Source organism: Lonchura striata, chromosome 4, assembly GCF_046129695.1.
Source record: "Lonchura striata isolate bLonStr1 chromosome 4, bLonStr1.mat, whole genome shotgun sequence".
In the NCBI taxonomy this organism is placed as follows: Eukaryota; Metazoa; Chordata; class Aves; order Passeriformes; family Estrildidae; genus Lonchura; species Lonchura striata.
Window position 1 is genome coordinate 43723616 of NC_134606.1, and position 26591 is coordinate 43750206.

General features: G+C 48.3%; 1 protein-coding gene across 1 annotated transcript; it reads right to left on the bottom strand.

Moving 5' to 3' along the window:
* Window positions 1-3712: 3712 nt before the first annotated feature.
* PRAG1 (PEAK1 related, kinase-activating pseudokinase 1) lies at window positions 3713-26521 on the bottom strand. The gene is made up of 6 exons (XM_031504716.2): window positions 26455-26521; window positions 23565-23957; window positions 20599-22430; window positions 12398-12555; window positions 8364-9097; window positions 3713-5036 (listed from the first exon to the last, which is right to left on the bottom strand). Exons 2-6 carry the CDS (start codon window positions 23919-23921, stop codon window positions 3999-4001), a joined length of 4119 nt encoding a protein of 1372 aa, XP_031360576.2. The 5' UTR covers window positions 23922-23957; window positions 26455-26521; the 3' UTR covers window positions 3713-3998.
* Window positions 26522-26591: the final 70 nt, after the last annotated feature.

Genomic DNA, 26591 nt, shown 5'->3' on the forward strand with positions numbered 1-26591 from the left:
TCTTTGTGAAGGCTAAAGGGAAAAAACCAGCCACAAAGGAATCAAGGTATCCAGAGGGTGTTGTGGCCTTTGCCACAAGCAGCAGTGGGCCATTTACAGCAAGTGGTCAGCAAATTTGTAATGGCAGCAAGCAGCAAAAAGCCAGGGAACAACTGGTGCCTGAAAATAAAGGAAGGATTTTTGCAATATTATATTTTATTAAATCAGTGCATTTATTTCCTAATTGGTTCCTCATTTAGGTACTTTCATGTCCTGTCTAACACAGTCAAACATAAAGTTGCGAGGTTTGTGGTTGATTCTGCTTTGTAACACAGAAACCGATCATCTCTGCTTTGTGGGTGGGAGTTAAGCAGCTTTCCTAAGGTCAGAGCAAAGTCTGAGAAAGGAGCTCAGTTCAGATCTCCTCAGCCCTATTTAACAGCCTCCCTTCCCACTGATGAGCCTTTTTTTTCTGAAGAAAAGAAAGATGCGACCAAAAATGTTTCAAGAACAGCGCTATATACGTAAAACTTGTCTCTGAGTCATAGCTGCTTGACTTTTATGCCCAGACTTTGCTTTGACAGTGGTCAGCCTGCTCTGCTCACTCACTCTATTATCAAACAATTCCTTCACCAGAAACTGGCTGTTGCTTGTTTAGCACAGGGAAATGAAACAAATAATGCTTACTCACATGCTTCATTATGGCTCACAAGCTTCCACCGCCCAGCCTTTGATGATATAAAATGAGAGGCATGAGCAGTGTGTCAATATTTCCAGTGCTACTGTGGAAATTTGTTCCTGCTCCTTGAAACGAAAGGGCATTTTTTTCAGAATCATAGCAGAGAATTGCTTAAGCAGGCACTGCAAAGACCTTCAGATGTATTTACTCAGCAAAGTCATGTATCAGCTCCATGGATTTGGCAGAACGAGTCCTGTGAAACCAGGTTATTGCTGCATGCCATGCATGCCAAAATTGACATGGAAAAAAGCATATCACTTGCTTGAAAATATACCCTGGCAAAATACAAGCCAGTTTCTGTGCAGCACATCCACTTTTCTTGTGTGCTTGGACCACTGGGAAAGGGGCTGCTAGGCTGCCTGGGGGCAGCACAAGACAAGAAAACACCCCTTTCCCCCTCCAGCAGTACCTCTAAGATGCTGGGGTCTGTGCTGCTCCTCAGCACTGTCCCTGTGGCACACAGACCTCAAGCTGAGTTCCCAATCAGACATATCCCGCAATCCTCCTTCCCCCTGACTGGGTGACACACTTGACTCCCAGGGTGCAGGGCTGTACTGTGTCCCCTGCCACACAGGGAATGATCCATCCCCTCCACCATTCTTGCAGAGGTTCCTGGGCATGGGGGCAAGAATGCCTGCTAGGCAAAGGGGAGCTGCTGCTCATGGCATGGTGGGGACAGCAAAGACAAGGAGGGCATAAGACAGCAAAGTCCTCAAACTCGGCCGTGGCACTCAGCTGAGGCTTAGGTGTCACATTCGCCACAACAGCTACACATCAGAAATCCTAATGCACTTCTCCAGTTCAAGCATCTACCCTAAGACCTAAAACTTAGGCTGGAGAAGAAGCATGAGCTACCATAGGAGAAGTAGGAGGAAAGCCAGGAGCTAAGAATTTCTGTTTATATGAGACCAAGAGGCCACCCACCCAATCAAAAAAAAAAAAAAAAAAAAACCAAAAAAAAAACAAATAGCTGAAAAATGTTGGCCTCTGGTCTGCTGGGAACACTGCTGCAAGGTGCCAAAACCAACACCAGTACCAGACTCAAGTGCTCAAATTCAAGGTAAAGAGTTTTGATCAAGTTAACATCTCATACAATGCAGGCCCTATGCCAATACCTGTGTTTGTCACTAAATTGAAACTCTGCATGCAAAATGGATCCTGTCTCATAGTTTTGTGGGCTAGTTGAATGTTTGGCTACCTCTTGAGTCCCACTGAGTACACAGCTAAAACTTTGCAAGCCACTTGCCTTTCAAATTATCTCTGCTTTGCCAGCACAACATGGATCTGTCATGGCCAGTCCCTGTCTCCTTCAGTGCTCTCCTGCAGAGCTGCCACCAGCCTCTTCCCTATATTTCATGCTTAGAAACCGAGTCATCGCTTCATCTTGTCTCAGAAAAACATGCTGGGCTCCTTCAGACAGGTTCTCCAGCTGTTTCATCACTCTGCTGGCTCATGTGAGACCACATGCATCAAGTCAGAGCCAGACCTTCCAGAGTGTTGTGTCCAGGATGGTCCATGGGATGGACAGGGGTTCCCAAGCCATTAAGCTCCTGCTACCTGTACCAGAGGGAAATTGACCCAAAAGTCAAATGCAAGAAAGCCAGTGTATAAAAAAATTCCCAGCGGTCGCAGTTGGAGCCATCCCACATTCTTCCAGCAGGCAGGGACGTGCACAGCCTCCTCCCTAAGGGGATCAGGGGAAATTCATTGCAAATGGGTGCCCAGCCAAGGAACCATCCCCTCCCATCAGCAGCAACCATAGCCAAACAGATTAAAAAAGAAAGATCCAGGTGAGAACCCTGGAAAGGATTCACAGAAAGTACACAAAGTGTCAAGAAAACCTGGGGAATTAAAATTGCCCCAAAGAGCAGGCTGTGTCTGGAGTGAATCAAGGCTGGAGGAAGGTGTTCATGAATGTCTCCCTGTTAGAGCTGGGAGGTGGGTAGCTCAGCTAGTGACATCCTGTCTCAGATAAGCTGATGCTGGGCTCTTGCCAACTGTCCCCATCTTACCGCTTCTCCAAGGGCTGCAGAACTGATGTCAGGAGCAGGGCATTCATCTCTGCCTCGTGTTGGGATGGAAAATTAAAAGAAGCTCACAATCTTTGAAAAATATTTTTTTTTTTTTCCCTCTCTCTCAGCAGCACTGCCTCTCTCCCAATCTGAGTGGCTGCTCTATGTCTGGTTGGAGAGAAAGGGGCTGAAGGGAGCCAGGCCAGTTTGTCCACCTTTCATTGTACTGCTCCTGCATCCCATCCGCTGGAGAAACACGTTCGCAGCACACCCATCCCTATGCATTTCTAATTCAAAGACCAGCAGCAATAAGACCCTGCCAGCTTGTAGTGGCCCCAGCCTTTCACGTGCCAGCTCATCTCTCAGTAAAGGAGTTAAATAAATGTTAGGCAGAAGGGACAGGTGAATTACCAGGCAAAGGGAGGGAGCTGGAGGCATGGGGAAAGCAAAGCAACCTGGCCCTGGCTTTCCCCCCAAGGCCCTGGAGGTGAATTGGGGATTTTCCATTTCATTAGCTTTACAAGGGGTAATTCCCAGCACCATTCTCACGAACAGGCCCACCCTGATCTCTCTCTCACCCCTTCAGTCCAACAGTGGTGCTCCACTGTATCTGCACCACTCGACAGGAAAGACAGGCTGTATTAGTATCTACCGAAGGTAACAGGGAGCTGACACTGAACCGCCCACGTAGGAAAAAAAGAACTGATACACAGAAACAAGCAGTAATTTTTGCTTTGGAAGGGAGAAGCAAAATGGATGCCAATACTCACAAAAGATGTAAATTTGAAAGCCCCAGGTTCTCCCTTGCAAAGGAGTATTATGTGAACTGCCTTTGCTCCTGAAGAGAACCAGCAACCTGTTCATCCCTGCTTCCCATTCTAGAGCATGATGTTGTTCCTGGACACAAAGGCTCTGATGTTTTGGGAGAGGTGGGGATCAGAGGACAGTCCCATAGGCACAGAAATGAACTTGGTACAGTGCGTTCTTTAGAAACATGCACACACGCAGGCAGGAGTTTATTAGTCCACACTTACCATACCAAAAGACAAAAATCCCCCAAAACAGGGGTAGGTTCCCAGTTTTGCCTGCTCACAAACTAACAGTGCTGAGAATACTAAATATGCCTTGTGCACTCTGACTGGAGTGCAGGCCAGGAGCTGAACGTGCATTCACAGCTGAGGTTCAAACCTCTCACTTATCAAAGGGCTGTGTACCTTTAGCCACAAGGCAGTCAGGAGCCCTCAGCTGCCTCTGAGACACATCCAAGGTCAGAGCAGCTGCAGCAGTTTTAATGTGTGCAAGAGGGAGGTTGGCTCAGCAGATGCTAAATACTGGCAGCACAGCCAGTCCTCCAGTTCAACGCTCCGCTCCGTGTCCACGGCCCTCTCTGCAAACTTCATCATGAGCAGGGCTCGCTTCATGTCCACCCAGTTCTGCAGCACCTGGCGCAAGGTTTCCTCATGGCCCAGGGGCTGCTCCATGAGGTCTTTTCGGGGGCCCCAAAGCAGACACTGCAGCATCCGCTTGGCCTCGGTGATCCGCACACGCTTGATGGGATCTGCTTCCAGCAGTAGGTGGGCCAGCTGCTGGAGTCCCCGGGAGTAAATGGACAGGCTGGGTAGAGCAGGGAGGTCCTCAGGGCTGTACTCCTGCTCCCTGAGGTGTACCTTCTCCTCAAAGGGGTTGGGCTGGTGCAGCAGTTCATAGATGAGAATACCAGTCTGAAACTCATCAAACTTCTTGTACTGAGAAGCCGACACAATCTCCGGGGCCAGCCGGGCCTGACTCTTCTTCAGCTTGGAGTCTCCAGTTCCAGTCTTCTGTTTAGCTTTCAAAAAATTGCTGATGATGAGGCGGGGTAAGTGTTTGTCATCTTTGGCTTTCACACAGCTCATGGGGGGCTTGCAGGGCACAAGCAGGAGGTTCTCCAGGCACAGGTCACGATGGATGATGCCATGCTCTTTGAGATGCTCCAAGCCGTTGCAGAGCTGGAGGAGCAGGAAGCAAACGCGACGTTCGTACAGCTCCGGCTTGGCTTGGTGGAGCATCACCGAGTCCCTCACAAAGTCGGCGGTGGTCTGGCTCGGCACCTCGCGGGTGATGACCACCACGCAGTTGTGCTCGCTGGCAGTGCGCGAGGGATGGAAGCCATCTCCAGGCATGCTTTTCCCCACATCTGAGGCCAGCAGCATGCTGGAGGGGACGGAGGCCAAAAAATGCCCACAGTCCTGCTGGATGTTGAAGTGAACTGGCACTGCAGGGCTGCAGTATGAAGCAGCTACCTTGGACTCCTGGGTTTTACAAATCTGTGAAGAGAGACCAAAAGAAAAGTCTCATCAGCCAGTGACAAAGGGCAGAGACCAGAAGCTGAGAGGTGGGATGCTAAGCTGTGATTTGCAGATGCTCTGGAAGACAAGAGGACAGCAGAAGCCAGATGTGCATTGGTCCCTTAAGCACTTGAAATTATCTCCTGACTTGAGGATTGTTTTTGTCCTGCAACAGCCCAACCTTAGCCATCAGATGCCTGGGCTGCATTTCTGGGCATGCTTCCTTTGTAATGGAATGTACTGGCAATGCCCAGTAACTGGAGAAAAGGAGGACAGTAGTTCTACCATGAATAACTTCTGAAGATTTTGTTTCACTGCCAACAGAAGCAACATAGCTTTTACATCACATTGAGATAAACTCCTGCAACCCAAGAGACATTCCTGGAGGGAGAAAAGCAAAGCTTGTGGCAGAAGACATGCTGTGTCCATCTCTGGAGATAGTTAACAGTACTGGATGAGGCCCCATTCAATGTGAGGTGACTGTGAGCAATAGTGCTGTTTTTGAGGTGAGGGGTGGACAGAGGCCTCCAGCACTTTCTTCCCACCTGATCCTTCTCTGGTCCCAAGCCCTGGAGCCACTTTCACATCCTCCTCAACTATTCCACTTCTGTATGTCAGTAACTGCTCTCAAGCCCCTGATCAATGGCTAAGGGTAACCAGCAATAAGCTGTACTCCTCAGCACAGGAAAAAAAAAAAAAAAAAAAAAAAAAAAAAAAAAAAAAAGAGAAAATGGGAGCTTACAACAGGCCTAGAAAGAAGTGAAAGTGCAGCAAACTCTAGGGAGAAAAATATATTTTATAATCTGGATTCTCTTTAACCTACATGAGTTCTATCTTCATTTTCTTCCCTATTTTAGCCTTATACTGCATTAGATGCTCAAAGCCAGATTTACTATAGGAGTATCCATCCATTAGCTTATGGGGCCTTCTGGCATTTCTATTATACTCTTTTCCCCCTTTATTTAGCCATGTGTTTATATGTCATCCACAGGAGTAAGCAACAGGCTGAAACTCAGCATAAAAGGTTTCAAAGCCTGGAGCGTGCCAGTGCCAGTCACAGCATGCGTGCAAAACCATACAAGAAATCAATTTTGCCTCCAAGTTAAAATATACACAAGAATAGAGAAGAGCTGAAGAAGAGGGCTGCTTTTGTATTCCTCCAGCAAGGGTTTGAATCTAGGCATTTACAGATAATTCACTCAGATGAGACAGAACTGTGGAGATGGGGCATTTCAAATCCCTATTGTCCTCTCTTTTCTAAACAAAAATACCTCGTCCTGGCTTATTTGTGGAAAGACAAGCTTTGGAAAGCTAGGCAGAATGCAGATGAATGCAGTGGGATCCAGGACGATGTAGGAGGTCCCCAAATGCAGAGCAGACCTTCCAGCCCTCTGGCTAAGAAACCTGCTTGCTCCTCCTCCCAAAGCAAAGTCAGGTAAGCCATAGGAAAAGGAATTCCTGGCAAGAGAGAAGTCTCTAGAAGAACAACTACAGACAAATACAGGGAAATCTTCCCCATCCATTCTTCTTGACTTTGGCTGCACCAGAGGCATCCTCCCTGCTAAAAGCTCCAAGTAGGAGCCTCGGCTGGCTTAGTCACACACCTCTAGTGGAGAAAGAAGCCAAGGCATGGAGCATATATTGGCTTGATTCCTCCTCTAAAGCCATTTCCAAACTGTTTTATTCATAGTCATGTCTGTCTGTGCACAGCTCAGACTATGGCTTCTTGGCTCAAGTCTGATCCTCTGCCCATTTTGAGCTCTCCAACTCTAATTTTAACTACAGGTCTGTGATCTCTTTCATGTCAAAAAAACTATACCAGAAGCCAGGAGGGGCAACTAGGGATCAGCCAATTGAATTGTTTCACAATTATTCATTCCCTGCTTTGGCTGCCAAAGGGATGGTGGCACACAGGAATTGTATCCATGCACATGGATAAACACATACACAGCATCACTAAGCTGGCACAGAGTATGGCCTTGTTGCAGTGGCTTTGACTTTGTTAAGACGCTCTGCAGTGTACCTAGGGCACAGAGTAAGCCCACTTCACACACAGGGACACAAGTGCAGTCCTGTCAAGAGGCTGAAATGTGCTGTTTCTGCCTTGGCAAGAATTCATGCACTACAGCCATAGAACTGAGCTACTGAACCGCACCTAGCATGGCAGGCAAAAGCAAAGGTGTAGGTGTGCCACAGGGAACTGCAGATTGAAAAGGAGCACAACAGTTCTTAGGCTTCAGGAAGAAAGTTGTGACGGATTAGGTATAACACACAAGAAAAGCTGTGGCTCTGACTGATGGACTAAGGGTATTGGTGCAAGATCTCATCTAATTTGATTCTGGTTATTTACAGCCCCCCTGTTGGGTTGACTGTATTTCCTTTAGGATATGAACTGGCTTTTAAGCTACCACTTAACTAGAAAATCCCTTAGGGATGTTTTAAAACATTCTAGAACAACCCTTAGAGTTCATAATGGTGGAAACTATTTAGCAGAGATTTTTTGTTCTTTTTTTTTTCCTTCCTTAATGCATCTCTGACAGTGCCTTTTTGAGAATTACTTTAGGCTTTGAAAACAACCTGAGGAATAAGCAGCAGTGAGATGTCACCAGTATTAAGTCAGAACGGAAATTAAAATCTCTGTATTCAAGTAGCAACATTGACCAAGAACCCAAAATCCACAGGATGTCCATGGAACTGGTTGGATAAGCTTACTTATCCAGGTTTCAAAGAGCTGAACTATTGCACCTCAAGTTTCCATTTCAAAACACGTATTCCATGGAGTTACATGAAAGTATTTCAGACCTGACCTTACACAGCATGTCTGGGTCAGCCTTGCATTGTTTAATTGGGATCTGCGATATCTTATTGTCTGTAGTTTCAAGATCATATAAGCACTCAGTATCTGGGTCAGAGCTTCTACTTAAAAGGCAGGCAGAGGCAAAAATGCTGTCTTTTGAGCAGCCTTTCATCAGCTTGTGTCATCAGGCGAATGCCTCTGAGTTTACAACAGAGTATTTGCACAAAGATGTTTTCAGAGGGAGAAAATGGCTGGGTGTCAGACCCCTTCAGCAATAAGTTAAATCTGACTGGCATTTGTTACAATGAAAACTCCTTCTCCAAATTAACCTTCACAAGCAGTAAGGGGAAAGTGGCAATTTTGGAAAGGATTTTGCTCATCTAACTTCACCCGTGAGAAATACATGCAGAAAAGAAAAGACATTGTATGAGACACCATGTGCTGCTAGCACACACATCTCCACCTGGAAGATGGAGATAAGCCTGGATACCTCCTGGCTGTGGGCTTACCTTCACAGCATAGGTAGTAGAAGGGTCCTTGGAGCAAGTGGCACAGTAATAAATCGCGTCCCCCGAGTCACAGCAGGGCTTGTTGCAGGTCAGCTTGAAGAGCGACCAGTTGTTCTCGCTGAAGTGCAGCTCGTTCTTCTGCTCCCGCATGAAGCAATCCTCGCACTTGGCGACCAGGCGCCGCAGGGACTCGGCGTACAGGGCCCCCAGCTTGCTGTACACCCCCTCCTTGCTGTCCATGTTGCTCAGGAGGTTGTGGAGGCTGGAGGCCGAGGACACCTGGCTGGACACACTGAGCTGCGAGGAGGAGAGGGACTGGAGGTTTCTGCTGGGCCCGCAAGCCCCTGTGCTCTTACCGCTGCTTGAGCCCCAGTAGCTGTTTCCTTTGGAGCTTTTCTCCAGGGACTCAGAGGAGGAGAAGGCACCAGGGCGGCCCCCCAGGCCGGCTGGGTGGATGAAGGGAGACTCCTCTCGGAGGCACATATTGCTCTCAGAGTGGCTGACATTCAGCCTGGGGCTGGCAGCACCAGCTGCTTTGCCTGAAGATGCCTGTCCCCCAAAAAAGCCATCTGGAGAAGACACAGTTCTGATCACTGTCTTCTTCTGGGGCAGAGGGGGCGGGCAGCTGGGGGCAGAGGAGGGACCATCCTCAGTGGAGACAGGAAGGAAAGGGACAGAGGGAAATACTTGGCTCTCAGCTGGAGGGGGCGAGTGGTTCAGCTCAGATGAGTGTCCTAGGAGATAGCAACACACAAGAAGATGACATGAGTGGCCCTTGCAGGCTGAGAGCACAGGTCCTTCTCCATATCCCTGCCATCCCCAGGGCCCTGGCTGGGAAGAAAAGCAGCAAGCCAAGTTACATCTGAACCCAGTTCATAGTCTTCAGCTATTCACAAGTGCAAAGTTTTACTGGAGAGGTTAGGGATTTAATCCAGTTTAATAGAGCAGGTTTGCAAAGCAGACTGCAAATCAGCCATCCAGAGAAATGCACTTCCCCACCCTTGAAACCATTCCCCTATGAACTGCACATACAGTAGTAAAAAGGTAGTAGAGGGTAAATATTTAAGCTGTGATGTCATCCACAGGGAGGTAAGAATGAAGCACTTGATACAAGGACAATCTTTTAAACACAGCCTCTCTCACCTGGGAGCTGCCACCCAGTGCTTCAGCAGCAGGACATGATAAGGAGAGAGTGACTCATGGCACACAGCTCCAGCCCTCTGGCTGTACTGGAGCACTCCAAGTATATCGAAACTTTCTCTTCGCTTCACACTGGGGAAGGGTTGCTGAGCAAACCTGGGATTTTGGCACTTTCCATCTAGCTGAAAAAAATCTGGCCTTCCCACCATGGCCTGCTTCCCACCTTGTTATTTGCTCAGAGGGCAGGCTGGCCCCACTATATAGCACTAAACCCCAAGCAGCTCCACATGTCAGCTGTACATGGATTGGGTTGGGATGGCTGGCTCATTTTGAGCAGCCATAGCAGCTGCTTTCCCACCCAAGTCACAATGGAGTTGGGTAATACACTTACATGCCATGAAATAAGTGGGACATTAAAACAAAGGACAAAAAGGTGATCTGACATTGAAATAAAGAGCAATAATTTCAGGTCATTGAGACAGAACAAGTGAGGAGTGGAGGGGAATTTAAAAGAAGAGAGACAATAATTCAAGGGAATTTATCTATGCCACTTGAATGACAAACGGGACCTTGCTAACAACTCACATGCAAGTGTAAACCTTGAAAGGTGAAAGGTGGGGTTTTGCTCCAAGCAAATAGGAAAAAGTTCAGCAGATAGCAGGATCTATTGCTTTAAATCTATTTTCCAAAGCTGCAGAGTGGTAGCAAATGATCCTTCCTCCTCACAAAGCTACTGCTGGGGGTTCAGCTGCCAGCGGGCACTTCCTCACAGCGGCTTTCTGCCTGCTCCAGAGGAATGTCCTGGGGCTCTTTCCGTGTTAGCCCGCAGGAGGCACTTGTCTCCTCACAGCCCAAGTGACTCACCAGCAGTCACGTACAACTTCCAAGTGCAGGGCCACAGGTCCCTGAGCTCCCAGCCTGTCCTGGCGTGTCACTTGCAGGTTTGCACAGCTGTGCTAGAGAAGCAATCCCTGTTAGCTGCTCCACCACCTGAGACCACATGAGGTGAGGGCAGATCCCCTGGTTCTCAGGTCCCAGAGAGGATGCTGGCACCATCTGGCCCTTTCCCTCCTCACCAGATTGTGGTAGCACTGATCAATTTTCATTTTTCTCCTTCAGTGCTAAGGCTCTCTGTATGCACCTCCTGTAATCTATCCCATCACACCAACATCACCGAGAGATACCTCAGGAATGAGCAGCACTGATTTCAGCCTCTGCAGATTTGTCTCCCATGCAAAGCTGTTTCAACAGCCCATTTGTGACCTTATGCTCAGAAATAGCTCTGTTGGAAATGTGAATCAGCACATGTCTCTCTTGCCCTAGTGCTTGGGTGCTGAGCTATCTGACTCTTGTTGGACCCTTGCCCCAGGTGTGTGCCTGCAATGTACACCCAGTTGCCTGGCAAGTGACTGCTCTCCAGTTTCAGCTAAGAAATATCTGCCTTAACAATTGAGATTCATGCTCCAAGCTTTAGTGAAAACCTACACATCTGCATCATACGCTAATGGGTCCACAGGAAAGTGGACCATCTCTCCATTAAAACACTGCCAAAAGCCACAGGCAGGGATCATTCAGCATTGCACCTCTTGCCACTTCCATCCACAGGGCTTTTACAGAGGATAGAGCCAAGAGAAATTCTTCAGTGCAGTCCACAAGTACCTCACCAGAGGCATCTCTGCCAGGACATGCAGCTGAATCCCTGTTTCAAGAGACAAGATTTACTTGAGAGAGTCTTAGGAAACAAACGTCAGCACTGGAATCTTTGGCAACCAGTCCACATGCATAGCCCACAAATGCCAAACTTCTCTTAAGTTTTTTTTTTTCTATGCTGCTGGGCTCTGCCCCAGGCAGAGGGTAATGAATTAACCTCTTTCACAACTCTCCTAACAGTGCTCTGCACCTTCAGCATGGAGTCTTTCTGCATGTCAAGGGCTCCACTCCACTTCATATTTTAACATCTGACAGCATAGCAAATTAATTTGAGCTCACCTCACTCAGTGACTGATTGCACAGCTTCTTGCTTGCATCAGCAAGACAAACCACATTCAAGTGTTCATTTAAAAACACGTATTTTCTATGATGAGTATAAACAGTTGCTTCTGTTAGTGAAGGCAGAGAAATCTTCTTGTTCCTATCATTTTTGACAGCAAAATGCTTCTGTGCCTAGCAAGTGAAGATCCAACATATGTGAGTTTTTCATACCCCTGTACAATTTCCTGGCAAGGTCTCACTCTCAGACTCCAAGTTAGTGGTGGAAAAACAGTTTTCAGAGCTCTGGCTCTTAATTTTATTGCTGCACACTGTTGCTCTTGGAAAGACAGAACTTCCACTACATGAAGGCTGCTCTTGCTAAGGAAATACTTTCTGAGCTGGTGAACACGTTAGTGCATGCCTAAGTTACGCACTGATGAAAAAAAGTGACTTCATAGTAAGTATTTTTTAATCTCAGTTAAACGAGTGCAGGCAGATTTTTTCCCCTTAAGAAATAGCTGAGAACACAATGAGAGGGAGAGATCATGTCTAGCAGAAAACTCCTTCTGGTACTCCTCAAATCTACGTAGGACTTTCTATTGCAGGGCTTCTTGTGACATCACGAAATGCATGAAGCACAAACAGAATTGTTTTTATATGGAGATTTTACCTAGACCAGAGGACATCTACAGGGTGAATAATATTGGCATGTGCCAAATGAAAGAGGGAAAAGTCTGTGATGTTGGTCTGACTCTGCTACATTTATCAGAAGTGCATCAAGAGGCAGAAGGGTAGAAGTGGAAAGACGAAGGGTCTCTGGGGGAGCTGGGGACTGGACCCTCGTGACCCCTGCTCTGAGGATGCTGTCCCAGCAGTGGGGCTCAGGTACAATGCTACCTCTCCCATAGGCAGTGGTCACTTACTGCCATCACTGCCGTTCTGTGTGTCCGAGTCGAGGCTGTCGCTGGAGCCAGCCGTGAAGCTGACGTGGGCACTCCTGAAGGGTGGGCTGAGGCTCTCTGCAGAGCTGTTGCTGACTCTCTCCAACTCAGTGTTGCTTGGGTTCATTTTCAGAGCGTGCCTAGAGAGAGTGAAAGAGAAGTCAGGAGACAGATAGCAGAAGGATACCCTGCAAGCGCTTTTGCATGGAGACTCAAAATGAGCAGCGTTAGTTTGGTCTCTGCCTATCCATACACTGCACAGTCTCTTATCACACAAAACAACCTCATTCCTGTGCACTTTTCTTCTTTCTCCAGTACCTGGGGAATTGCATCTCACAGACTCTGAGCAGGTTATAGGCTTGCAGTCCCCATGCCAAACTAGCTGTGCTTGAGCAGAGAGGGAAAGCTGGTGAGCCAAGAACATTCAGCCCCAGTCTGCACGTCCTTTGCCTAGAACATGTGAGGTCCTGGACCACATCCCATTTTGGCCACTGCCACTCAGAAGTGGGGACGCACCGGTGTTTGCCTTCAACAAAATTCTCAAGGGAAGGAAGTAGCCTCACTTCTCCCATTTTACAGAAGGCAGGTTGAGGCTGGGTGTGTGAACCCCATTCCTGCATGACAGAGGCATAGGTAGCAGAAGAGTCTGTCATCTCCAACCGCACATCACAGTTAACAACCAACACCTTACAAAAGAAGAAGCATCTCAGCAGAAAACATGCGTTTACCAAACTCAGAACCTGCCACACAGTTTTTAATGTAAGACCTGCAGTTTGCCATGTAGCTTCCACCTAAAAAAATAAATAAACCAACCATAAACTGGGCTTATAACTTGCTAGGTCATGGTTTAAGTGACCAGTTTAGGCAAGCAGGATTTTTTTGCTAAGATAAAGAATTTCCCTTGCATTTTCTTCATATTTCTGCCTCGGAAAACAACAGAAGCTGTTAAAATCAGGCAGCACAGAAGAGCATAAACACTCTTAGCATTGGTACAGTTCCCACTCTGTCAGCCAGAACACAAAGGTTATCAGTCCACATTTTTTAAGTAAAACTGCCAATCCACTGATAAAATTCAACACATTGATTAAGAATGTAAAAAGGTTAGGAGCAGACTTGTACAGAAGTAAAAGGACTTCCACCAGCTATCTTGCTGGAAGGTATCCGGTGTTTCCTAATCAGACTGCTGAATGGCTGCTGAGAAAGACAAACAAAAGACATGCATGACCATTTTCTTGTGGCACCCTGGTCACATGTGTGGGACCCCTCCTCATCCAAAACTCCCAAGCACAGCAGACACAGATTTTTATTTGAAGATTGAGAAATGTTTAATTCCCAATCCAGACAAAGCACTTACTCTTGTGTCCACACCACCACATGGAGAGCAGAGTGTATGAGAAGCCCGGAAGAAACTTCTGCCAGACTTCCTCATTTGCCTGAGCAGCCTTGGTCTAAAAATACTCAAGGGCTGATGAAAATAAGGCTCTAAAAACTAGTTCAGGTATACTTCAGCAGAGACACTGGTCCTCCACCAGTGATGAATTTATCACAGTCAGCCTCTTGGGGACAACTTACAAAACTTCACAATGCACCACACAAGTCACAGTTTAAAAAATGAGAGGGAGAAAGAGAGACAGAGAGTTTGAGGGGTTTAGGTCTGTTATGACTAATGCTGTTGAAAGCAACCAACTGCAATTAATTTTTATTTTTTTACTATAAAGATACAACTTTATCCTATAACTTTCTATTCTGTTTAACATTTAATAATTTGGGTGGAAAAAATGCAAAGGTGCACACCCATGCTGGTACACTGTCTGACCCAGCAAGAACCAAAGAAGCATTTGAATCCATCAGAAAAGAAGATATACCAAGATATCCATCTTGATTCACACAGACGAGATGTTTTCTAACACATTCCTTCCCCCAGCCCCCCGAAACCTCGGTGCATTTTTGTTTCTTTCCCATCACTAAACACAAACTCACGGAGCTGCCTTACCATTCCCGCACTCAGAGAGAGATGAGACTTTGCTCGGTGCGGTCCAAGGTCCACGGCGCACAGCCACACCTATTCCTCCTGCGAGCAACCTGGGCGCAGCGCGGCGCCGGCCAGAGCCGTGCTGGCTGCTGCCCTTGCTGCACTCAGCGATGGTGAAGTCAGATGCAGAGAGAGCCCCGTTTCCTCCCCGCACCGCCGTGACTGATGTAAAGCGCAGTTCCTGAATAGGCGCACCGAAATAGAAATTGTTTGCCGCTTAAACGACATCCTGCTCTTGTTTCAGATGTTACAGCCAGGCCAGCTAATACTCCTGGAATTACCTCTGCCTCACATCTCCCTCTTTTCCTATGAGCTGCTTGAATCCCAGGGTGCAGCCTGCACAGATCAAAATACCGCCCACTCTACTGAAGAATTACTCTACTGAAGAATTACTACTGATAATTTGCTAGGGTCAAACTCTCCCATTTCAGTAAAATTCCACCCCAGGAGCTGAACAGCTTATCGCTGCAACAGCCTGTGGGACCCTGATTTACAGCTACTCCAAACATTCCCTGCTTTGCTAGTATTCCTTCCACCTCATCTGAGTGCAATGGCACAGGTGGCTATTTTCTGTCTTGCCCTCTGCACCGAAGGATATTGGAAATCACCAAAGGGTGTTGGAAATAAAGAGCACAACCCATCTTAAACCTGAAGGAAACACTGGGTTTGTGCCCTGCACCATTGACTTGTAAACATCTGTGGGCTACACTCCTCTTCAGAAAGATGTAACAGTAGTTAATTTACATAAATTTAGAAATGCCTGCTCAGCACCTAAAACATAACCAGCAATTTCAAGAGCAGCACCAGAGCCATCATTGTGTGTCTGTGCAGGTCACCAGAGTCAGCTCTCCCAACCTAATAACCTAAACCCACAGGCTTTCACAGATTTTCAGCTCTCCAGCTATTCTGGCAGCTTTAAATACACTTCAATTACTCAACATCCTCCTTGCAACAGCCTGGCATATTCAGGCAACCCTCCCAGTTCCCTATTTCCAAGCTTTCCCATAATAAACAATTTAATCCAGCTGACTTTCCATATGATTCTCACAGTCCTGCCTAAAACAACTCAAAATTGAAAAGAGTGGTCTTGTAAAAAAGCACACCAAAACAAAACAACCCCCCGCCAAACCTACTGTTTGGAATCCTCTTAACATTGAAAAATGACCCAGCTCATTTCCCTTGTCTCACGTTGCATCTCTGGCCAGGGTCTGCTTCATCTTTCCTGTGTCTCAATTTGACCAGTAACCATGTGACTAATTTCACATTTCTCCACAGATCAGGGTCCCACCTAATGCTGCTGTGGGACTCCAGCATCACCAACAGCATGCTTTGCACTTCTCAGAGGACAGTGGAGTTGGGCCCCAAAGCTTGGCTCCCCTAACTGCAGAAGACCCACATGCCTTGGGATATTGCCCTGGGAATCCCTGGGTTTTGGACATACCTTCCTCTTGAATTTCCTGTCTGAGATTTGACACAGAGATCTGGTTACTTTCCACAAGTGCAATGGGCAGGTTTTGAGAGCAGGAGGCCCCTCAGACAGAAAAGCTGCCAGGCTCCTGCTCACTCCTTTCCTGCAGCCATCCCACGGGCAGCCTGCTGGCAGCGCTGGAGGATGTGCAAGGCACCCCTGCCCCGCACAGAGCTGGGTCACTCTGCAGAGCCATCACGGGGGTCACCCAGCCTTGCTGTGCCAGCAAGAAGAGGACACTCCTCCTCAGCACAGATGACAGGACTGAACAGATAACAAAGATGCTGAGCTTTGTAAATCATGTGACAGAGGAACGGAGAGCAGAGAACACACACAGATCACCACACAGCAAACTGCACTCCAGGAGGAGTTTGGTGATAATGTCAACAAGACACCCCCTCCCAGTACAAAATAATGGAACTAATGCACAGAAGAGAGAAAAGCCAGACTGCATTACAGCATCAAACATAACATATGGCTAGGCATAATTATTACACAAGAGGAAGCACCATTGTACCATATGCTTGTCTATCATGAAACATGAATAATTATATCTTCCTCCTCTTGCCACTTGCTGTTTCTTACAGCATCTTCCCCTGGTTGCAGAGGGAAATTAAAACCCAGCATATAGGAGCTTACAACATTTGAAGCTTAGATTTGTACTTATCCTTCTGCTATAAGCTGGCAAATGTGGAGAAACCAAAACTGAGGTAAGGAAAAGAAAGGATTTTGAAGAATCCCTAGCTTTGTTCAGAGGGATATGCCACTCCTCCCTGTACTAGAGAGGTTTTATGTAGCACAGGTTAAGTTGAAACAAGGGTTTGGAGTCTGGAGATGCACAGGAAAATTCAGATAGAGTACAGAATTAAGAAGGTAGGTGAGTCAAAAACTAAATCACTGCATACTCTAATGTGGTAAAGAAGGTAAATAATCTCATTTCAATTTCCAACTTTGTGCTTCTTTAAGAGGTAAGACAGGAAACACACAGAAGAGTGAATGACTTTAATTTTAAAAGAAACAAACTCTCCTGAAAGATAAGCTGATAGATCACAACCTTTTAAGCCAGAGTGCTCAGTCACTGAGGTACACCCTGACACTGAGCTCCAAGGAGAAATGACTGCCTGAGGAATGGTAAGAAAAAAGGAATATTCTGTCTCAGATACAGCTGCTGCTCTGTCACAGACTGATTCCTGGCACAAACACACAGCACAGCCCCACCAGCCAGCACCACCTCCCCAGTGAGGAACAAACCTGGCTCTTTTCCTGGCAATCCTGTTCCCAACACCTGGCTCTTCTCCTGTGATCCAATTCCCAGCATTGTAGCTTTTCTATGACACTCCTGTGCTCTGCTCCCTCCGGCAGCAGCACCGGAACAGGCGATCTTGGCACTCCCCAGGCTCTTTCTCCCTGGCTGTGTTCAGCAATGACAGGTGTGGGGAAGTGCTGTGCTGCACCTTTGCTACCCCGTGCCAGCACACTCAGCAAATTTCAGAAGCTTTTTTCACCACTTTTTTTTTTTTAGTGCCTTTTGAAGGTGGCACTAATTGTAATGAAAACAGCTCGAGATGTAAAACAGCATCACTGTTTTCTTTCTTTAAGAGGCACACAAAATAAATTAGCCATAAAGGTTTTGGAGGCTAGAAGAGACCACGAGGATCATTTTAGCCTGATCCTCTGCATAAGACAGACATAAATTTCAGTAAAGATTCATTCCTTGTGCCAAGAAACTGAAGGCCATACAAGAGCACTTTACACCAAAGAGCCTTTAAATTATCATTGCACGTATGTGTCCAAGGGATCCTAGTTTCCCTGGTGAGCTCCTTCCCTAGCCAACTACCTTCCCAGCTTTTGGAAGAAGACCAGCCACCATCTTCCCTTTCCAGCCTTTTCCCCTTGTAATTATACTTATTTGTTATTCTGTTTCAGACCAAGCAGATATCAAATATCTATAATTTTTTACACAAGCAGAAAAATAGGATTCTATGAAGAAACAGTTGCAAAAAATCCAGAGTAGCTTTACATAGGATCAAGAACAGGCACATATTAATTATTTTTATTTTCTTGTGACAACTTCTAAACCTTCCTGAAATAGCTCATTCTGCCATCCTAAGAGACAGCTTATTTCCAAACCAGAGCTTCCTCAGTCTCTGGAAGGAATTTACCCTGTAAAAAAAAATTTCCCTTTTAATTGTTGAAGCCAAGATGAACAAAACAAAATCTACAGACTCACTTTTTCTTTCTCTGCTTTATAACTATTCAAACACACATGCAAGTTTTCCTTAAAACAATCAATTAAATTTCATTAGGAAAGTCAAACAGGCAAATTTAATTTTCCAGCATGAAACCAAATCCTTGCTGCAGCTTGAGATCTAGAAGGAAAAAGGATGATTACATGCCTTTCCTGCAGCTGAGATTAACCCTGATCTGCTAAGCCCCCAGCCCATGCCACAGCCAGATCTACACTGGCTTCACCTCCATCCTATAAAGGAGCTTTTGCAGCTGAACCACCAGTCCTGGGATGAGGCTCTCTCTGTGTGTGGGGAGTACATAAGCCTAATGGAAGGATCAGTGGTTCTTCCATCAGGGACAAGCACACATTCACAGGCTGCCCGGCACTAGAAGAGCATGGATGTGCCTCAGAGTCATCTCTGTGATTCTGCTTCTTCAGGTATTCGGCTGCAGCCCGGGACAAACAGAGGGGATGCTCCTCCAGCACCAGGCCATGGCCCAAAGCTGCAACAACTACCCAGGGTGACACAATGCCACCATGGTGATTTTACCAGCTGTACATGCAGCTATCCCTCCCACCACTCTGGTTCCTGTTGACAGGCTCTACTCCGAGCAGCCACAGTTATGCTTGAGACAAAAACAAAGCACCCTCAAAGCAAAGAAACAAAGTAGGGCTTGCAAAACCTGAGTCTGATCAGATCACTCCTTACTGCTCCTCAGCCAGCTGGGCTCCAGTAGCTGGAGGCAGGACTAAGCTCTTTTGAGTAAGGTGCCCCAAGGCTCAGCTACAGGAATCAAGGCCTTTGGGAGACAAATACCTGTAGCACAACCTGCCTTGCAGCCACAGGAGGTAACTAACACCTACCTCAACCACCTGGCAGGGTTTGCTCTGCCAGAGATCCCAGTCATGGATGCCACGTGTTCCCTCACCTCAGTTTCCCTGCCTGATTTCACATAGGCTTTCTAGCACACAGATGCTTTCATCAGGATGACTCAAAAGCAGCTGTGTAGAACAGGCACAGCCCAATTGCACCAGGAGCATGAAATAATCCCTAAAAGGGACAGAAAATGCTCCTCTGGTGTCATAACACCACACAGAGGACAAAAGCAAACACATCTGTGTTCTCATTTGCTGTGGACCTTTCGTTTCCTCTGACTCCAGCGGGCATGTGGCATCACAGCAGGAAGCCCAGCATTAAGAAGAACTAAAGCCACTTGTTCATCTCTTCCCTTCCCTTGAGAAACCTCGTTTGTTCACCTCTTGGCCAGTTTAAAACAGTAGTTCCATGGGTTAGCCAATGGCAAAATACATGGAAAATACACAGTCTCAACCTGTAGGTCAGTGATGCCTACACATAAGCTTGACCATGGACCCCAAGGCCAAATTTACTGTAAATGTACTACCAACAAGTTCTCCTCCAAACACCCTCCCTTCTTCTCTTGACTTTTAAATCAAGGAGGCTGCAGTCAAATCTGTTCTACAATGCAGTTTCAGGCAGCAAAACTGCTACACAAAATGAATATGGGACACTGCAAAAGGTGAAAGTATCCATCCCTGGTATATTCAGGCAACATAATTAATGGAAACAAAACCAAATTTTCTTCCCTCATTTGACCTTTGTTTTATTTATTTTTCCCCCTTTTTTGTGTTTTTTTTTGTTTGTTTGTTTGGTGATGCACACAGCTGCAGACACTAAATGCACAGTAAGTATTGTAAGCCTGAGGTTTTTTTTAATTGCTTAGCAGGGCTATTTCCTTCCCAGATGGACTGCTAACCCTCCCTCACTTTTGTTTTCTGGGGCTTGCAGTTGCCCTGCCTGCAAACCTGACTTGCAGGAAAGCAGAGAGCAGAAGGTTGCCTGAAGCCAGGTGGCTCCCATAACAAGCCCACGTCTCGGGCAAGCTCCAGTTACCTGCTTGTAGTCAAGGAGCCCTCCCTGGGAAATTGCAGCTTTGAGAGCTTGCCTTGAAAGCAGAAAGTCATTAGAGCCAAACTGAAAATGTTGATTTTGGAGGCCCTTGTTATTAGAATCAAGAAAAATTGCCCAGTCCCACCTACGAGAAGACTGCAACCAGGTTTTCTATGCTATTCAACATCAAGGAACTGCCAAGACAGAATGAAGCTGACCTGTGAAGCATCAGCCATCCCAAGCATGGACCTTTTTCTCACTTGAATATTCAGATTTAAGGCCCTATCTTGCAGCCCTGAAGGGCTTTTACAAGTGCACATGACGCCCAAACCAAGACTTGCAAAGATCAGACAGCTTTTCAGAGTAAAAAGACAAATAGCTTTTCAGCTGTGCAGTCACCCCCGCATGCTCCTGGAAGCCCACCTTTAGACAGAAAAAGAGGAAAAAAAGAATGGAAACACCTTCTAGTCAATGAACTCCTGCAGCAACCATCCCAATTGCAAAGGGTTAATAGACCACCATGCACACACTCACGGAGCTGTACCTAGACTGCTTTTTCGGCGGTGGCGGTGGTGGTGCAAACTCCACACCATTGCTCTTGTCTTTAGGGAAATCAAAGGAGAAAGAGGAAGACTTGGTCATTCCAGTCTGGCTCTCCAGTATTGGACCGTCATCCACAAAGTCGGCACCAGCTCTTCCACTCTCAGCTCCTACTGTCCATGGGCAGTTTGAGACCTCCTGCTCCTCCTGCTCCTCCTCTTCCTCTATTCGGCCCTGCTTGGTCCACATTGGGTTGTAGTATTTCTGCCTCCTCTCATAGGACGAGCCTGCCAGGCCTCTGCTGGACTCCTCCACAGAGACCCCATTCACATGAGTGCAGGGAGAAGGGGTCACCCCAAAGGCACCTGGATCAATACAGCTCCTCGGCAGCAGCTGAGCGCCAGCTCCATCATGGCTGTGGTCATCACCAAACCTTCCCACCTGGGAGCTGACTGGGGGCACACGGCTCCCCTCACTGCCTGGCTGGCTGTTCTTGGACATCTTTGGGGGGATGGCTGGACTCTCAGTAAGTGAGGTCTTGACAGGAGCTGCCAGATGAAATCTTGTGCTGTTTTCACACCCAGATGGTTGAAAAATCTGTCCAGACTCAATAGCAGGTGATGAAGTCCCAAAATCAGGGTGGGAAGTGGGGCTAATACATGGCCACTGAACTCCTACCGCTGAATCAGGGCTGCTGAGGAATATTGTCTTGTGATCATCCTCAGTGTGTGCTGTCATTATAGTTATCTTTGCTGCCACCTGGCCAGTGGAGTCCTGGTGTTCCTTCTCACCTCCCAAAGCCCAGCCACCATCCCGCCACAACCCATCAGCTTTCTCCTTGGCAGTGCTGTGAGCCGGCTTCTCTGCTTTTGCCTGGCTGCTAACAGCCTTCAGCTGTGCCTTCCTCCTCTTGGTGCTCTCGGCATAGATGGGATCACCGTGGGCTGGCTCGGTGAGGCAGGGGCGCTGCGGCTCCACCAGAGCCTGCTGAGGGGTGCTTGAACCCTCAGTGCGAGGGCCTCCAGTGACAGAGGGTTCCCCAGGGAGAGGTAACTCCTCATCCTCCCGGGACAAAGCAAGGGCAGCTGCCTTGCACCTCCCCGTGGTCTCAAGGAGGGTGGCAGTCTCAGTGTGGAGAACCAGGTTTTTCCTGTCTGAACACAGGGCATAGGGAAGAGGATCACTCTGGTCTTTCGTGATGCAGAATGCCACATTCACAGCTCTGTGTTCCTCTTCGCTGAACTTGACTGCCCGGCCACTTGGCCTTGGAATCTCAGGAGCATCCCGCTGCCTCCACCTGCTGGGAGTGTGACTCTCCTCCTCACACTGTGCAGCTTTTTCCTCTGAGCAACACGGCTCCCACGGGACAGGGCGCTCTTTGTGGCAGTTTGTGATTGAACAGTACTCACCCCCTTCACTTTCCAAGATGGAGGAGATGTGACCACAGTCACGCCCTGAAGGGAGTGCTGCTCCTTCTCTGGCTTGGGAAGAAGTGTTTCTGCTGGAGTTAGTGGTGCTTCTGTCCCCCAGGGCAGATGGATTAGGGCAGGGGACCTGATGAGGCAGGGCAAACTTGTCTTTAACTCTGTCCTCCTGCTTGCCCACCTCACCCACAAGTACCAGGCTGTGGATGGAGACATTTCTCTCCACTCGACCCTCCAGGCCACGGAGACCCACCATGGAGTAGCTGGGAGGACAGCAAGACAAGCAGTCGCTGGGCTGGTTGTGAAGGAAAGGCTTTCTCACACCACCATTGCCAAAATTGTCAAGGCAGATGCGCTGTGCATCTCCCGATTTCAGGAGGAGCTGCTTGCCAGAAATCACGCCCCAACTGACCTGCAGGGGTCAAAGAGACAAATTCCCTGTCAGAACATGCATATACAAAATGAAAGACAAATAAAATTTAAGCAAACCCACAAACTGCAAAAACAAAAGCCTAGCTCTGCAGAACAGCACTCTGGAATTCACCATCTATTTTGCTCTCTCACCCCACCACTAATTTCCCCAAGTGTTTCCAGGTAAAACTACACTTGTCACATTTCCTGGACCATTTGCAATCCTTGCATTCCCAACAATGGCAATGCACTGGAATAAGACATTCTCCTTTCTCTTCCTATGGTTTTGCTGCCAGAAACATGTCCAACCTGTCATCCTGTCTGTGAATCACTGTGCAATTAAAGATTCAGAGAGTGAAGGAGTATTTGCACCTCTCTGCTTACTTTCATTTCATTTCACACTGCTCCAGAGTGTGTGACTCCAGAACACAGACACAGACTATCATGGGTTATCCCGGGACAGCAGCTTGGCCATGCTCAGAAGTAGGGACTGGGGAGCAGGCATGCCAAACCTGCACACACAGATCAAACACCACCACCAACGGCAGCTCACACTCATGTGCCCTTCACCCCTTAGAAGAAAAGAACGGGACAGCACTGGGAGGCTAAGAGAGCTGGCAAGCCCTGACTCTGCTCTGGGGCATGGGGAAATAGGAGCCACAGGCAGTGGGGCAGCAGTCTGTGCGTCACTCTGCTGAGGCACTGCTGGTATCAACTGGTCGGGTGGGGAGCTACACCCACAGGGCACTACTGCTGTGGCAAAGATTGGTAAGAAGGAGTAGGAAGGCAGGGCACTTTCTTCCTCACCCACAAAGACCACAGATCCAGTCAGAACTGACTGCAAACAGACAAGACATCTTTTCAGTAAAACTTTTCAGAAAAATAACCCGCATCCTCATTTTAAAACCAGAAGTTCCTAAACAATGTATTTTTAAGCTCCTCTACACATGGCTTGTGAGCAACAGCTCATTCAGCTTCACCCAAAGATACACTGAGAAATCAATATATGGCTTAAAATCCTGAGTCAAGACCAGAAGGAAAAATAAAGGGAAGGAAGCGTTTGTAACAGATATTCCTAGCACTCAGAGGATAGGTAAGTAACGGGAAGTCATGCTTTGACTGGATTAATCATTACCTGTGACAGATCTGCATTCATATTCACATCCGCCCACGCGTCAGAAACATCCGAGTTTATCATTGTTGGCTTCACAGCAATTGTTGGCTTTGAGAAGAGGGAAGTAGTTATACCTTCGTCTTCCAACACGAGGTTCTCGGGCTTGGTCCTAGCTCCATCCGGGAGCACGCCACAAGCTCCCACGTCTGGGGGTGTTTGCAGCCGATGGGAACTTTTCGGGTTGAAGCAGTTTTTGCAGGAGCCAGGCTTCCAAACGTGTTCCACAAAGTCACTGCACGCAGACATCTTCAAATCCTCGTGGGTCAGACTGAGAGCCCACTGCGTCCTCTGCACTGCCCTCCACTGCTCATTTTGCATTTGCTCCCGAGCCACTCAAAAGGATCACCTAGTCATCTGGAAAAGCACAACACTGTCTGATTAGCTTGATTATGCCCCCAAATGGGAAGATTTTTAATAGCACAGGTGATAATTACACTTAGTCTGCCTTCATCACAAAGGCATATTGTTTACAAGGCTTTTTTCACAGCTTAGCTAAAGCCCACACAATCACTTGAAAAGTCTCAACTTCTAAGCATAGCTCTCTAATAAAGAAGACATCAAGCAAGCAGCATTCCTATGTGATTTAATTCACTGCTTAATCAGCATGTATAACCAGCCTCATGCAAGGTTTAGATCAAGGGTAAAGAAAAGGGGTCTTGGAAATAGCTGTTCACAGTCTCACAAGCAGAGCCAGGCAGGAGAAATTTCTTCTCCAAAGTGGCATCCTCTCTCTGGAAAATAAAAAGGCCTGGAGACACAAGGACCAGAATCAGAGACTGTGTAACCAAGGGGACCAGAAGCAACCTTCCCTCACCCAGAAGCACCACTGTGATTACTGCCGTGGTACACAAAGGCTTCTCTCCCACCCAGTGAAAGGCAATCAGCAGGGCTGGGGTTGGCACTGATTTGAGCAAGTGTCTGGCAAAATGCTCTTATCTCGTTTGCCAAGAGCCACAAATAACAGTGTCAGCTCGCTGAAACGATTCATTGTCTGCAAGCGGAGAAACGTTTTGCTCTTGGATTACTCACAGACAAGGATTCCTTCCCATCTTCCTTCCCCAGGAGGGAAATGCCCCAGGAACAAGACATTCCTGCTGCATTCCTGTGTCCCTGTCCCCGCCAACCCCCTCCTGGCCAGGTCTGATTGCACTCCAGCCAGTAGCTAGATACCTGGAACTAAGAACTTTGGAGATACTTCCCAGGAGTTCTCCCGCAAAATTCAGTGGATTAGGAAAGTTCAGACAGAGAACGCAGCCGCTTGCTATGGGTGTCGGGACACACAATTTCCCCGCGTGGTTCCATAGAGTCCTTCCTCATCTAACCAAGTTTAGGTCATCATCTCCTGGCAAACTGATCCCCAGGCAAACTGAGCCTCCTTTCCTGAGGGTCTCCAAGTGAACAGGCACTTTTACACTCCAGTCCTGGAGGCACATGAGCAAAATTTACCAGGCTGATCCTTAAGCACTTCCTCCACGCAGGCATGCGGGAAGTCCACCAGAGCTATGGACAGTTTTGCAATTGCATGCACCCCTAAACCAGCTTGCACTGCAGTAAAGATTCTTGCCTCTGGGCTCAGAGATGCCCTGGCCAGCCCCTCTAACAGCCACCCACACTACATGGCATAAAGAAAGACAACTAATAAGAGCCTGGGTGGGACAAAGTGAAGGGGAAGAGAGCCACTGACCCACAAGCATCACCGAGTTCAAGTGCCACCTATGGGAAGGGCCGCTTTTATCGGCTAAACCATTAGCACCTGCAGACTCCTAATAAACTAGGATTTGCTTCTTGGAAAGAAAAAAAGAAAAAAAAAAAAAAAAAAAAAGGAAATATCAGTGGGACTGCCGTGTGTCTCTTTTTAGGGAAGACACTGTTTTAGACAGGCTTTTTCATGGACTTTATAGAGTCTGAATTAACCAAAGGGCAGCGAATCACTCTCAGGCATGTTCCATCACCTTCAATGAGGTTATTGGTATTTGCAGGGAAAATAGCTTTAAAAATGTTTTATCCTTTGTTTCCTTTTAGATCTAGCACGCAGTGTCCAGCATCACCCGAAGTGGAACAAATGTACTGACGAGAGCCAGCAAATTAAAAAGAAAAATCAAAGGGAGGGAATCAGGCACGGACGCCAGAAGAAACTCTTCACTTCTGATTTAATATTTGTTTCTGCCAAATACCTGTTAAAGACCAGGGTTTCTCTGTCTCCAGGCGTCATTTCTCGCTGTCCAGATCCCGGGCGGGCCGTGTCCGCACGCCGGCTGGGCACCGGGGACCCACCCACACCAACCCACGCGGCGCCGCGCGGGGAAACAGGCCGGGATCGCCGGGGGATAAGAGACCGAAAGCCAGGACCTGGGTCTGTCCCCGGGCAAGCCGAAAGCCAGGACCTGGCTCTGAGGCATTCCCGAAGCCCTCGCGCGTCCCGGGGCACCGGCGAGGACCCGATGTAACGGCGACCTGTTCCCTAGCATAGATTCCAGGCTGCGGCGCAAGGATGCCCCGGCGCAAAGAAAAGCCCCAAACCCCCAGCCCAAGTAGCTCTGGCTGCCAGTCGGACCCTCTGGGGCGCCGGGCGCCCACCAGGACCGGGAAAAGTTAACCGGGCAGAGCCCGCCGGGGCTCCCGGGGCAGGCGGCGATGCCGGTGGGGATCGGAGCGCACCCCGAGCCGGGCACAGACCCCCCGCCCCGACCCTCCGCCCGCCTGCTCGGTGGGCAGCGGCACAGCCCCGCCGCCCCGGCCCCCGGGCAGCCCCGCCCCGGCCCCGAGTGGCGGCGCCGGGGTCCCTCCCAGCCCGGCTTTGTCCCGGGAGGCGGAGGCCCGGTACCCGCCCCGGCAGCAGCTCCCCGCTCACCAGGCTCCCGCGGCGGCGGCGAGCTCCGCTCGGCTCCGCGCCGCGCCCGCCACGGCCGCCGCCGCCACCGGCGAGTGGCGAGCGGGGCCCCGCGTGGGCCGGGGGGCAGCGGCCGCCCCGCCCCGTCCCGCCCCGGT

What these genes read in the sequence shown, in the direction of transcription:
- PRAG1 (XM_031504716.2), bottom strand. Translation starts at nt 23,921, where the DNA reads ATGCAAAATGAGCAGTGGAGGGCAGTGCAGAGGACGCAGTGGGCTCTC. An exon ending in CCGCCGAAAAAGCAGTCTAG is followed by an intron (nt 12,556 to 20,598) that starts GTACAGCTCCGT and finishes CACTCTCTCTAG; the next exon opens with GCACGCTCTGAAAATGAACC. An exon ending in ACAGAACGGCAGTGATGGCA is followed by an intron (nt 9,098 to 12,397) that starts GTAAGTGACCAC and finishes GCTATCTCCTAG; the next exon opens with GACACTCATCTGAGCTGAAC.